The sequence below is a fragment of the Hipposideros armiger genome, unplaced genomic scaffold (assembly GCF_001890085.2).
Source record: "Hipposideros armiger isolate ML-2016 unplaced genomic scaffold, ASM189008v1 scaffold_1023, whole genome shotgun sequence".
In the NCBI taxonomy this organism is placed as follows: domain Eukaryota; kingdom Metazoa; phylum Chordata; class Mammalia; order Chiroptera; family Hipposideridae; genus Hipposideros; species Hipposideros armiger.
Genome location: NW_017732373.1, coordinates 145,371 through 158,960, shown reverse-complemented (window position 1 = coordinate 158,960; position 13,590 = coordinate 145,371). Strand labels below are relative to the sequence as shown.

The following is a 13,590-nucleotide window of genomic DNA, read 5'->3' as shown; positions in this document are numbered from 1 at the left end:
ACAGTGATTGAGTGCCTGGCCCGGGATAATTTCTTGTCATTATTATTACTATGATTTTATCCATTTTTCTTCTCCTAAATTTTGCATGAAATAATTGGTTTTTCATTGTGCATCTTTCATTTCTTAGTTTTAATTCATCTGTGCTTTTGTGTGTCAAGTATTATGTGGCATTACATCAAATACTTTCTGTAGGTGTTCTTGGAATTACCATAGATGGCCACACTAGAATAAAAGGGGACAGATGCTAGCAGCCACATGCTTTTGTGGAAGCATAGTGGCACATAGTCATAAAATGAATACTCTTTCTCAAAATTTTGGAAATAAGGAAAATGGACCTGCTTTTAGAAAGATACACGGTACAAAGTTAATCTTCAAAAAGAAAAATTGATCATAGCAGTAGCTTTGTTAAAGTATTTGTCCATTTCCATTAGAAGAAATGCTTTCATCCTAAAGGATGTTTATCGATCCAGATCTAATTGGCCAGATAGTAAATGTGATAGGTATTTAAGACAAACTTTACTTAAGAGGAGGAGTTGGTTCCAAGCGTTTTGGAAGGGCTGGAGGAACAGAAGGGAATGAGGAAGCAGATACCAGCAGAACAGACAGGGTGATCGTCTGCAAGCTGCTGTCTTCCCTGGCTGCCTGCGCTGCTGCCTGAGGCCTGGCTGGGTTTGCAGGTTTCAGGCTTCAAGCATCAGGAGACACTGCCCCAGCCAGAATTGATCTGCCCATGAGAGTCCACTGCTGTGGAGTGAAAATGAAGAAGCGCTTCTGCCACCCAGACTGCTTGCGGCCCCAGCTGGTTTGCACCTCTGCTGACCTGGCAATAGTCACCAAGGCCTCCGCTTTTGGAGCGGGATGCTGGACGCTCCCTTTCTTCCTGCTGCTGCCTGCCTAGCAGTGCTTCCTGCTGGTGAAACCTGATAGGAAGTCACCAGTCAAGAGAGCTGGACAAATAGTTTGCGGGCTCTGGGGCTCAGCGTGCAGAGCAGACAACAGAAATGCGAGTGTGGGGCTGTGATGAGATGAATTCTGTGATGAACCAGCTGAGTGATTCAGCGACTGCACACTCTTTCTTCCATTTTCTTCCCCGACCAACGGTAATCACTGGGTGCTTGCATCTCCCATGATTCCACGGGGCTTCAGACACGTGAAGATGCTCTCCCCCCAGCACCATGTCTCCGCGTGGTGGTGTTCACTCCACTTTTAGGTTAGACACTCCCCACCTGGATACTCTGCAACTTGAAAACTAAGCTGTAAATCAACACGTGCTGACGTTCTTTATCTAAATCCATAGGAAAAAGGAAGAGGGGAAATTAGGTATTATATATGAATCTCTATGTAATAAGCAAGACATAAAACATGGTAACATCTACAGTTCTTGTTTCTATAACTAGTTTAAGGCCATAGCTGATATTTAGAATTTCCTTTTGCCCTCAGCCGGTAGTTCATCTGTTTGGCATCGTTGCCCTAGCGAGGAGACCCAGACCTTCATTCCTAAGGGGACCATGGGTTGCTGTAGACTCACAATACTTACATGATTACACTTGGTCAGACAAAGGGTTCAGACCCTAGAGAATGTCCTGGGTATCAGCGTGCAGCAGAAAGCTAAGCTCTCCTTCCACAAGGTGACTTCTTTCTTTGCCGATGGATATAGTTGCACAAGGATCCCAGGTTGCCAGGTAGTAGCCTCACTTTCTAATTTACTGCTGCCTTGGTTGCGACCCCACTATGTAAGCATTTCTGTTTGTGGGCAGAGAACACAAAACTGTTGTGGGTAGGTCATTAAGTATAACGGTGAGAGAGCCGCTCCAACCACCTTCTCTGATGCCCATCCCTACGGCTCGCGCTATAGAAAACTGATTTCTTAACCAAAAACAACACTGAGAAGGATGTCCTGATAATGCGTGCAGCATTCTGCAAGTTCACCAACAGCGGTGCTGCCAACCATCGTGAGCAGGTCCTAGAGTGAGCCGTTCCTTCCCAGGAGGGATGCTTTGGAAGAGGCTGCTGGTGTCGGGGTCCCTAATACGATGTTCCATTGCCCCTAATATGATGAAGGATGAAGTTGGATCTACGTCCAGGACATTGACAAGACCGGATCTTGTGTTCCTAAGGCTGAGCCAGGCCTCCAGGAAGGCAGCTCTCAGGGACGCCCTTGATGGCCTGGGACTTGACTGGGGTCGTTGGTTTTAGAACTCATTGCTTCTCCAAATCCCTTATCTCTGAGCTCCTTTTTAATATCACCTCTTTAGCAAAATTCTTTTTATATTTCAGGTACCTAGACATCTCCTTTTTCCTGTAGCCTTAAATTTGACTCTATATTGCATGCTGATACTTTACTGTGCTGCGTATTCATTAATTTATTCATTCAATCAATATTTATTAAGTGCCTCCTATGTTTTAGGCGTGTTGCTAAGTTCTAGTAATACACAGGTGAGGAGTCAAAATTGCCTTGGTGATTTGGTCCATTGGGGATGTCAGGCAATTAGACAAGGAATAATAATAATACTAATAATATGAAAACTGGATAAGTGCTATGATGGAGATGTACTGTGTGGTATGGAAGAAGCCCCCATGTCTGTTCTCAGAGATGACTATCTAACAGAGGGACACTTAAGATATTTCCTCAAGAACACACTATAGGGCCACTGTGCAATTAACTTTACTTTGCAAGCGGTTCTAACATAACCATGTAAGCAAAGTTTTATTTTCCACAGTATAATGTTTAATGAGTGAAGATTCTATATTTCCAGTGAACATAGATTCCCAACGTCCTTTGAATGAATGTTTTGATTGAATAAATCAAATCATGATATTCAGTAGCCATCCGACTTCTTATAGCTCTGCTAGTTGAGTTCATGAAAATGCACAGAACTTTCCTCCTGAAATAAGTTTCAGTGGATTATTAAAACTGGCAAATCATAGTTTCTCTAACCCATGAGTGTCTTATAAAGTGTGCAATTTGTTCAAGGCTACCATGTTTACGTTATTTGATGCTCTAGCTAGGAACGTGACTATAATTGCATGAGGAACCCACATTTCCAGGTAACTGCCTGTTCTAGAGCCCGACAGCCTAGATTCAAACCCTGACTCCAGCATTTGCCAGCTGTGTGACCCTGAGTAAGTTCCCTAATCTGTGCCTGAATTTTCTCATCTATCAAATGGTGATAATAACACTGCCTCTATTATGTCAGTGCTGTGTGGAGAGGGTTAAACAGGAACTCACACACATCGGATGTGTAAAGAAGTGCCTGCCCCACCCTGAGTCATACAGAATGCATCAACAAATATGGTTATTGTACTTCTAGAGCACATGTACTAAGGGTATCGTTTTAGAGAGCAATACAAATTATAAATGTACTTCATTCATTCATTTTGGACCACACATGGCAGCAGTTAATACGATGCAACAGACAGATTCTCGCACGGGAACTCCTGGTTCTATTTCTGTCTCTGTAGTAATTAGCTTAACAATTTGATATACAAGAGTTTACAGCCTGCTTTATGCTTTGGAATGAGCAGATCCTGGGATTCCCTGAAATTAGAAATCACGTGACATGCTTGCTTTCTCTAAGTCATTCTTCGCTGTTGTCTATTAATCATACTATCTTTCCAGGAGTTATCACCAGTTACGGGCTCTATCTGGATGGTGTATTAATTCACAATTCCTCAGAACTCAGATGCCATGCGTATGGATTTGCCCCTTGGAGCTTACATTCCTTCAGAGTCCAGGCCTGCACAGCCAGAGGTTGTGCCCTGGGCCCACTGGTGAGTGTGCGTGTACCGTCTGGGCATGTATTAGCTGGCGGATGACAGGGAGTTGCAGGCAGACCTAAGTGGTGGTGACTCACGCTCTGTACTGCTGCCTTTTAAGCAGGGTGGGCCATTTTCTTTTTCTAAAATGTCACTGAAGAGTTGCTAAGACGTTATATTCAACATGGATTTCAGGACTGCATGTAGATCTAGTGAAGGAAGAAGTCTACATTTCACTGAAATTCCAAAAGCTGAGTTGACCAGTTGAGCAGGCAAACAAGCAGCTTTGCCTAATGTAGTAATGCATTTGAAGGGGGTGTTTTTTCTTCCTAATAATGGGCTCTACAGCTAAGTACGTTTATGCTAAAAAAATAAAATAAAATAAAAGTGAAAATAATTGAAAGCCCATAACTGCCACAGTACAACAACACTGCTCCCCAGTAAGTGTGTTAATCAATTAAGGGGTTGAATTCACCTCATCTATTAGAATAAAATATTTTAATTTCATTAATGTGATATAGCTTCATTAAAAAAGTATGTAAAGTTGCATTAATATCAGCTTTTGATATCCACATTTCAGAAATCTATAATGTGTATCTGTATTTCATTAGTAGTTAAAAGATGGACACATTGTGCTTTTTATTACTGGTGTAATTTTAAAAATCCAATTGATAGTACATAATTATCATAGACTTAACATGACTTCTTTAGTTTCAAAATATCACATTTTACAGTTTTCTTGATTAATTCGATTTAGCTTCTTTTAAGGAAAATACTCATTAGTTTTAGATACTTTTTGGCAATCTTGGCCAATGCTCTATCATTTTAATGTACTCTGTCTTCATTGAAGACTGTATTGTATAAATATTACCTTGAAAAACAGCTCTACTGTTTAATTTTTGCTTCCTTATTTTTGATCACACCTCCCGTTCCGTTTCAGAAATTGGTTGCTTTCCAAGCTGCTAACATCATCCATCCTGCAGCTGAGTCTTTATTGCCATTAAGTATTTTATAGCCCGGACCCTCTGATGGTTCCTTACCCTTAAAAGCAGGAATGGCAATAGGCCAGCTTTTCGTCTCCATTCAAAAGACAAAAAGAAAAAGAAACAAAAAGAACGCTTCACAAGAGCTTGAAACTTAGATATGTTTTTCAAAAATAGAAATTGCAAATTGTGCTTCTGGCTCCAACATTGGCTCCCACCCCACCTCCTGATGTTCCGGAAACTTTAAACAAGGGGGACACGGGTTATTGATCTGTGTCCTGTGCAGAAAGCCGGCAACGCTAACCTTAAGAAATCAGATGCCACAGCGCACTGATGGGAAAAAGCAAAGGGTTTGGGGCTGTGGAACCCACCCTGCCTCGTGCATTCCAGGCTGAGTCCTGAGGTGAAGCAGAGCTCTGCTCTCCCCTTGGTACTTCCCTTTATCCTGCGCTCAGTATGCAAACGCTTTTCCCAAGTCAATGATCCATCTCTAATCACTGGAATTGAACAACAATGTCTTTATTTAGAACAAGTCAACTCTAGGCTGCCAGGAAGTTAAAACCCATGGTCTTCATTTGATTTCTAAAATAGTTTTGTAGCAGCTCCAGTGGATACCATGCCCTTAGATTACATATCTGAGTATTCTAAATGGCCCTAGGTATGTGTCACAGACATGAAGGATATTACGGATTCAGGTCTTTTTTGTTGGCGATTTTTTTTAATGTGTCCTTATTGATTTAAGAAATCTATGAATCAGTCTTAAGAGCCAGACTTTCCTATTATTAAGCTACAATATGTTCAACAAAATTCAGCCAACTGTAGCGATTGCTTACGCATATTACTTAAAGGCATTCTTTATCTAAAGCCCAGTGTTACAACGAACCTTTCATTGAAACAAAAGTTTTACAATTTCTATTTTTAAATCTTTTGCTGGCAGAAATCAAAGAATAAATTTTGAAAGAGTCAAACTTTTTGTTCACCTAACAACGTTTCTTAATGATAACTCTTGGTTTTTAAAACAGGCAGGTTTATTTTACATCTCTTACGTATTTAATATCATTATTTTCACACATGCAGGGAAATACTATTCAATGTTTTCTATGGCAAAAATGTTGTATAGTCTCAAATGTGGTATGGTTCACCCTCAAAATTGGGAAACTGCTGATATAATTTTAAAAAATAGTGAAACAGGACAAATTTGATAAAGTGTAATATCTTTAAAAATAAAAACACATAAATTCTATACTCTTAACATTTTAACATCTTTTTAGCTCAATATGTTTCTTTTTTCCTTAGTCTTACCAAGTTTATTACCTGTTATTTGTGGTTCAGTAGGAATTGCTCTGTACCCATCTGAAAAAAAAAAGATTTCTTGTGGTGTGTTCAGTTTTTGTCCATTTACATGATGCATTTGGCTTTTAAAGAAACACTAATAAAAAAAACAAAGAAAACAATTGATCCTAGTTTTAAGGAATATGTATTGTCAAATTAAATCCAGTAATTGGAGTTTGAGAAATAAGAATTTGAATTTATGAAAAAAAAAAACAGAAAATGCAACAGAGAATTTTTTAAATGCTTTTTTGCTTTTGATTACGTTGTTGAATTATGCTACAGAGAAACCCTTCACATTTTGTATTTCTATAAAAAATGCAGTGGATTGGTCCATAGGAAAATCACTTGTTTTCTTTGTTTCCACTTAGCCAATGTTAGATCACACTGGTAGTGTCTACCATGGGGAGTTTTATGACTGTGACTAGCCTTCAGACACTCGCTGATCTCAGTTCCCTAGGGAGCCTTTCTTAAGGCTGAAGTCTGAAACCATTGGTCACTGCTATGTCCTATGGTTAAAAAGCTGGCTTGGTTCCTTGGCGATGGCGTGCTTATACAGATAAACATACCCAGACACACATATACATGCTCACATTCATTTGCACAAACAAACATATAGACCTGTTATTTAAGACATTTGAATTTAATTGCAGTATATGTTATGGTCAAGAAAACCCTACATGGAAAATCTGTTGTTCCCTGCCGTTGCTCCCCGCGCCTCTGTGGGAAACATTTACTCTGCTAAGCCTCAGCTTTCTCAACTCTTACAGAAGGAAAGTGAAGACGACTTTAAAAGAGTTGCTGTGCAATTTTAAATGAAATAACATTTGCACACAGGTTTCTGATACGTGGTAAGAGTTGTATCGAGAATGACAATTTTATTTAAATGTTTCTACAGTAAACCCTTGGATTGCGAGTAACGTTTGCGAGTGTTCTACAAGACGAGCAAACAGTTCTAATACATTTTAACGTGGTAAATGAGCAATGTCTTGCAATACGAGTAGTTTGTTTCTGGAACAAATTATGCTCACAAACCAAGGTATTACTGTATCTTTTCATTGCACATTTGTTAAAAACAAAAGAAATTATTAATTTTTTCTGTGTCAAGGGAGGTTTCCAGATAAAAGCCAAACCAGTCTCCCAGAATGCCTTTTCTAATATTCTTTTTAAGGCAAGGTAGCTAATCAAAAGATACATATTTTTTTTAAAAAAAGACCGAGTCAGAATAAAATAGTATAATTGACGAATTTAATGCAGAGCAAAAACTGGAGTATTTATCCAGATACTTTAGGAGATTGAAATAACCAGATATTTGAGGATAATAATATAGTTATCTGGAATTGCCCCTAATTCTTCAACTGTCTGAGTCTCATTTTATTTGGAACCCTTTACAATCATTTTCTGTTCAATAATTTGAACTATATATGTAGACATAATGAAACCAATTGCATTGTTATGAAATATTAAAATGATGAATTGATATTTTTCCAGTTAAGCTTCTTGATCATTTTTTGTACATAGCTATTAGACTAAAAAGGATGAGTGGGAGTTATAGATCTAAGGAACCCCATCGCCTTTCTCAGATGAAAATAAAACATGTCGTGACCTCAGACTTATTAAAAATTAACACTCTGTCTTTTTCACATTTATTTTTATAATTGGGAAAGTGTATTTGCCCTAACAAATGAAGGTTTCATAATTGAGAATATTTGCCTGCCTAAGGAGTTCGTGTTTGATCACCTTCTTGTAAAGACATGGGCCTGCACTTCAAGCTTAAGGTCAAAATGATCAACATACTCAATACTTTTGCAAAGGTCAGACGCTTATGAGTGATGCTTATGAGTTTGTGCTGATCAGTTAACAAATTTCAGCCAGTTAATTCAAAGATGCTAAAATACTCCAACCCCCTTTCTACTTGCTTACAACTTCCTCTTCCTCTGGTCACTGAGTCATTTTATTTATTTTGCTGTTCAGATCTTCCTGGCCACTGTGCAGTTCGGGGTTCCATTTTATTTCAGAGTCCTTCTCTTCAAAGAATTAATCTTTTGCTCTTTTCTGAATGGGTTCATTAATAGCACCGTAGCATTGGCATTTTCAACTGGTTTTGTGATTTTTCCTTAGGGATAGAGTTGCTCGGGTCCATTTATTTTTAGATCTCTGGCATGATGTCATCTTTACGTACCTAGAAGCAGGACAGCCCAGAGAACTGTGCGTGTGTGTGTATGAATGTATGTGTGCATGTGCGCGTATGTAATTCGTGATTGCGTGCATGTGAGCATGTATGTGTGTGTGTGTGTGTGCGCGCGCGCACGCGCACGCGCGTGCATGTGTGTGGAGATGCTCACTGTGGCCTTTGACAAAGCCCAGAAGTCTATCACTTGAGCCAGCAGGAACTTATGAAAACAGATCTTAGTGCTTTTTCTTTTTTGCAGTCACATAGAAATTGGTTTTGAGCAATCCCCGAAATAGTCTGTGGATATGCACAGCCACAGGCACCATCACAGTGTGATTTGATGCACATATTCTGGATATCACAAACAGCTGCCTTGGTCAGGAGCTCAAACTCTAAGCTTTCACAGCAGGAGGAAGAAAACATGAGGCGTGCTTTGATCCTGCTGACAAAATGAGGTATTCATACAAGATGCTGCTGTCAAAATAGTTTACTTCACAGAGAAAAGAGATTCTTTGAAGAAATAGGCTCAAAGTGGAGCATGCACTTATTTTATTTGCAAACAAAAAATAAATCTTTCTGTACTCACAGGTGGAAAATCGAACTCTAGAAGCTGCTCCTGAAGGAACAGTCAATGTGTTTGTCAAAACAGAGGGACCCCGGAAAGCTCACGTCAGGTGGGGAGCACCTTTTCACCCAAATGGACACTTAACCTACTTTGTCCTATTTACCGGGATGTTTTATGCAGATCCAGGTAAGTTGTTTGTAATTTTTTAACTTTAGTAACATGAGAAAACGATTTCTTTTCTTTTGAAATCTTTCATTGTTAACCACGGGTTTTAATTTCTTTGTTTTCCCTAAAAATAAATCATAATGATGAACAGTTTTCATGGTGTGGGCAGCAGTGACAGATCCATCTGATAAGCTGCAGGAAGGGGGATTCTAAGTGGGGCCCAGTCCTCTGTGTCTGAACAAACCCCGTTGGTTCTGATGCTCACTCAAGTTTGAGAAAGACGGGTGTTGTGCGTATTCTTGACCTCTTCCCTTTGCTTGGTAAATGGTGCAAACCTACATTATTCATGCAGCGAGTCGAGCTTCAATTCTGCAGTCCATCTTAAACTGTTTTTTTTTTTCTTTCTTTCTTTTTGTGGCTGTTGCAACATTTCTAAACTAAGTTGGTAATGCTGGTGTGTGTTCCAATAAATTAACTGGACGTGGATTAAATGACATAGGGTTCCTTGAAAGTATTATTGAATGCTATCTGATTCAGTAAATTAGGTTAGGTGTGGTTAGGCCTGATGCTTATTTTAGGAAACCCCTACCATAGAAAACTGAAAGTAAATTATACCGGAAACCTAATTTTTATCTTATGAAGTGTTTACTTTAATCATTTTCAGAAGTGGCCATACTATTTTTAAAGCAGATGTTTTTAGTGTTTCCTTTTATAATTGGTAGTAAATGCGCAGTTACTTAGACATAGCCACACGTGCTATTAACGATGAGATGATGGTCCTTGGACTTCAAGGCATTTGTTTGTTTCTGAACGACCTACGACAACTCTTACAGGACTCAACAGCATCCTCAAAGTGTAAACCAGGTAAGGGGGGAAAAAGCGCAGACTTTTCTGAATTTGAAGCGAGTGTTCATAGCTGCGTAGTGTGCTGGTGAGCAAATGTAGTGTGAGTCTGAGGCATGTGTTGGAGTCAGAGCTGATCCCCTCAAAGACTGGCATGCCCCTCTTTTATGCAATCCTGGCTTTGATGTCTTCTGCTGTGAAGCACTTGTAAGATTATGAGGTGAAGGAGCGATGATCGATTTGGAAAAAAGAAGCAACATTTAGGCTGGACCCATGACAGCCCAGCCATTTCCACCAAGGCAGCTGGGTGAATAATGCAAGAGCCCGATCCCCTCTTGTGTTTAATCTTGCATTGTTTTTGCAGAGAAAATTTCTGCCTGCCTTCTAAGTCGTGTCATCTCCGGTTGTCATCCCGTCTCTCAAACCATCAAAATGGTATTAAATGTTGCAAAGCTGTGCAGCAGCAGAACTTTCAAAAGTCAGAACCCATTTGCCGAGCAGCCCTTGTAGAAAATGTATTCTGTTCTCGGCAGAATTTTCCTTCAGTTCTTTCCACTGAGAAGTTTACTGATTTCTCCCAGCGGAATCTGCTGGAATTTATCGGTTCATGGTTGGCAGTCACAGATTAAGGTAAATGTCGATCCGTAATGACGCTCTACATGTTAGTATTGCAGTAAAGCTGGGCTTTTATGTCAAAGATATCGGAGAGGGAGCTATTACACATGACAGGGGTGATCAAGGGACTCCAGACCAAGGCAAGCATTATTAAATATTGACTAGTTCTGTGATTTATGTAGAGCTGGAGGAAAAAAGTGACTTTTTAACCATTATATATTCTTCAGCAACGAAAACCAGCCATTTATCTCCTGCTGGTAATAAAGAACAGAGTGCCTGCATATTTCAGTGGAGGGAAAAACCTAGTCTTATAAATGAGATGAACTCCTTCATGATAACATTTCAGTTTGTTAATTGCCAAAAGCAAAACAGACAAATTGGAAGCAATTACCGGATTTGACTTAAAGAGTTCGGCGGTGCGCGTTCCACGCTAGGGTAGGGATGGGGTGAGGGTGGAAGCTTGAGGATTAGCTTAGGATGGACCCCAGGAAATGCACTGCGTTGCTTCGCTGCCACGGGAGCTCTGTGTCCAGTGGCCAGTAAGAGGGTTTCAAATACCGTCTTGTCCTGACACCCATCAGCCAGCTGGGTGATACACCCAGGAGAGGGAGACTTGCGTGGCTCTACAAGAAACAGATTGAACATTCATTCATCAAACTTATCTAAGATATCACCTGTTCACTAGATTTATACAAAGCTTATTGAATTGTCTGATGGCTAATTGCTTATTTCCTTGACATCATGGACAACTCAACTGTATTTCATCCCCTTCTGCGATGGCTGCTACAGAAGTGGCGGTTGGAGTGTGTAAGACGAAGGTTGAGCTGATAGGAAGCAAACCTAAGTTCAGGATACATGTGCCCCCAGCCGGGTCCCTGTGTCGCAGAGCAGAATATCGGGCGACTCTGTAAGCCCGCCACTCAGGAACCTTGCATACATGTCATCTTAGATTCCGAACCACCAACTTTACAAACTCAGCATTCGATTTTGTAACAACACATGAGGCAGCCCATTTCAAAGTGTGATTCCTTACAAAAGCATTTACTTCTGACCAGGTATCATAGTTTCATGAATTAGTATTTAAAATAAAGAAAACAATAAGTGCTTAGAAGTGGCAAAACTCTTCTGTAGTCTCAAAGGACTGCAGTGTGTACTTTGTTTCGTAGTCTATAAATATGCATATACAAGCAGATATATTTCCTCACCCACAAATATATATAGTCTCCCCCCCATATGTACCTTTTGACACAAACGATACTAAATTATGCAGCCTGTTTTGCGCTGTGCTTTTTTTTAACCTAATCATTTCAAAGACCTTGTCACGTCAGCACCTGAAGAACTTCCTCATGCTTTATACAACTTCATCCCAGTCAGTCGTATAGATTATACTGTTATTGGTTTAACCAATTCCCTGTTGATGGGCATTTAAGTTGTTTCCAACCTTTGGCTATTTCAAAGAATGCCTTAATGAGTAAAGATGTAGGTATGTCGTTTCATACTTTTGTAAGTATATTAGTATAAAAAATTATCTGAAATGGTTTTCCAGGTCAAAGGCAATGTGAATTTGTAACTTTGTTAGATATTGTCAGCTTTCAAAAAAAGGAGGCCATGTGATTTTTTTTCATGAGAAACATGGAATGCCAGTAGCTCTGCAGCTGTGTCACCTGCACAAGGTGCCAATTTGATTAAATCAAAAGAGTATCTGATAGTGCCCTGAGTATGCGCTTTTCTTGTTAGGGAGTAGTTTGAACTTATTTCATATGTTGAAACACTGTTTCTATTTCTTTTTCTGTGAATTCTTTGTTTGTATCATTTGTCCATATTTTTACTGACCTTTAGGGGCTTTTTATGTGAGGAGCATTTTTTTCCCTTTTGTATGTTTTTTCTAACTTTGACGCTTCTTTTTAAATACATTTATATTCAATCCATTTGGAGTTTTTACAGGCATACTATGTAATAGATGGCTCCAACCTTATTTTTCCCCCAGAAAATATCCCACTGTCTCCAAGCCATTTATTAAATCTATATTTTTCCTAAATGGTTTCAGTTTCCATCTTTAAAAAGTCCTCAATTTGAACATTTACCTATAAATATTACTGAACAGATCTGTGCTTTTATTTACATTATCATAGTGTTTTAATTTTTAAAGGTCTAAGCAATGTTTTAATGCCTGGTAGGTCTAGTCCCCTCACTATTTTTATTTTATAGAGGTTTTCTGTGTATTTTTATAATTTTCTTTCAAACAATATTGATAAGTTGCTGCTTCCCTCAGAAGTCCTGCTGCTATGGGATTGACTTTCTAGGTTTACTTAGAATAATATCTCTATGATGTTGGGCTTCTCTCATCAATAATAAGATTATATTTTCTGTTTGTCTTCTGTGTCTGTCACAAGAGCTTAGTTTTCTTCATATAGATCTTGTACCTTTTTTGTTAAATGTATTCATTGATATTTTTAATTATATATTATATAATTTTATATAATTGTAAATTATATATATATATATATATATATATAAAATAAAAACTTTTTTAAAATGATACATAGAGTTCACTCTCATATACCTGTCTTTAGAAAGCCATACTTTCACATATTTATATTTATTGGATGATATAAATATCTTTTAACTAACCTCAACAGCTATTTCATTACTAGGATTTGTTGTCATTTTTCCTCTAGCACAGAAATTTCACCAGGTGGAAAATGATAACCTGATTAATTAGACTGTCAACTAGCTTTTAATAAACCAAATATGAGGTATATAAAGTGACACCAAAGGTGGGACCTCAAGGATCTCTGCCCCATAGAATTTTCAAACAAATAGAAACAATAAGGCAAGTCATTCTCTAGTGTGAGAGGCAAGAGAGAAACCAGATGTCGGGGTGACAAGTGAACAGAGCTAAGTGGGGGAAGATTTTGGAAACACTGGGCCTGACCTTTTGCTTCAGTAATGGGTTAGACTGATGTGAACATGAAGACATAGGGTGGATGACAGAGCGAGAGCACAAGCAAATGTCAGTGGTAAAAAGGAAAAGATCGCCCCGCCCACACTGGCATAGATTAGAATGTAACTTCTGCCTTTCCTTAATGTCTCAAAAGTGAAGATGAGCACGTACCTCTGAGGGATTCTACCTGCTTTGAAGCATACATTTCAGTAGGAGG

General features: G+C 39.0%; 1 protein-coding gene across 1 annotated transcript in view; it reads left to right on the top strand.

The window, feature by feature from the left end:
• The window catches only part of USH2A (usherin), a 465,799-nt gene that overhangs the window by 312,880 nt on the left and 139,329 nt on the right, over positions 1-13,590 (top strand). The window contains exons 34-35 of the mRNA XM_019631633.1: positions 3,620-3,771; positions 8,830-8,992. Of these exons, the coding sequence (XP_019487178.1) occupies positions 3,620-3,771; positions 8,830-8,992 (315 nt within the window). The remainder of the gene's footprint in view (positions 1-3,619; positions 3,772-8,829; positions 8,993-13,590) is intronic.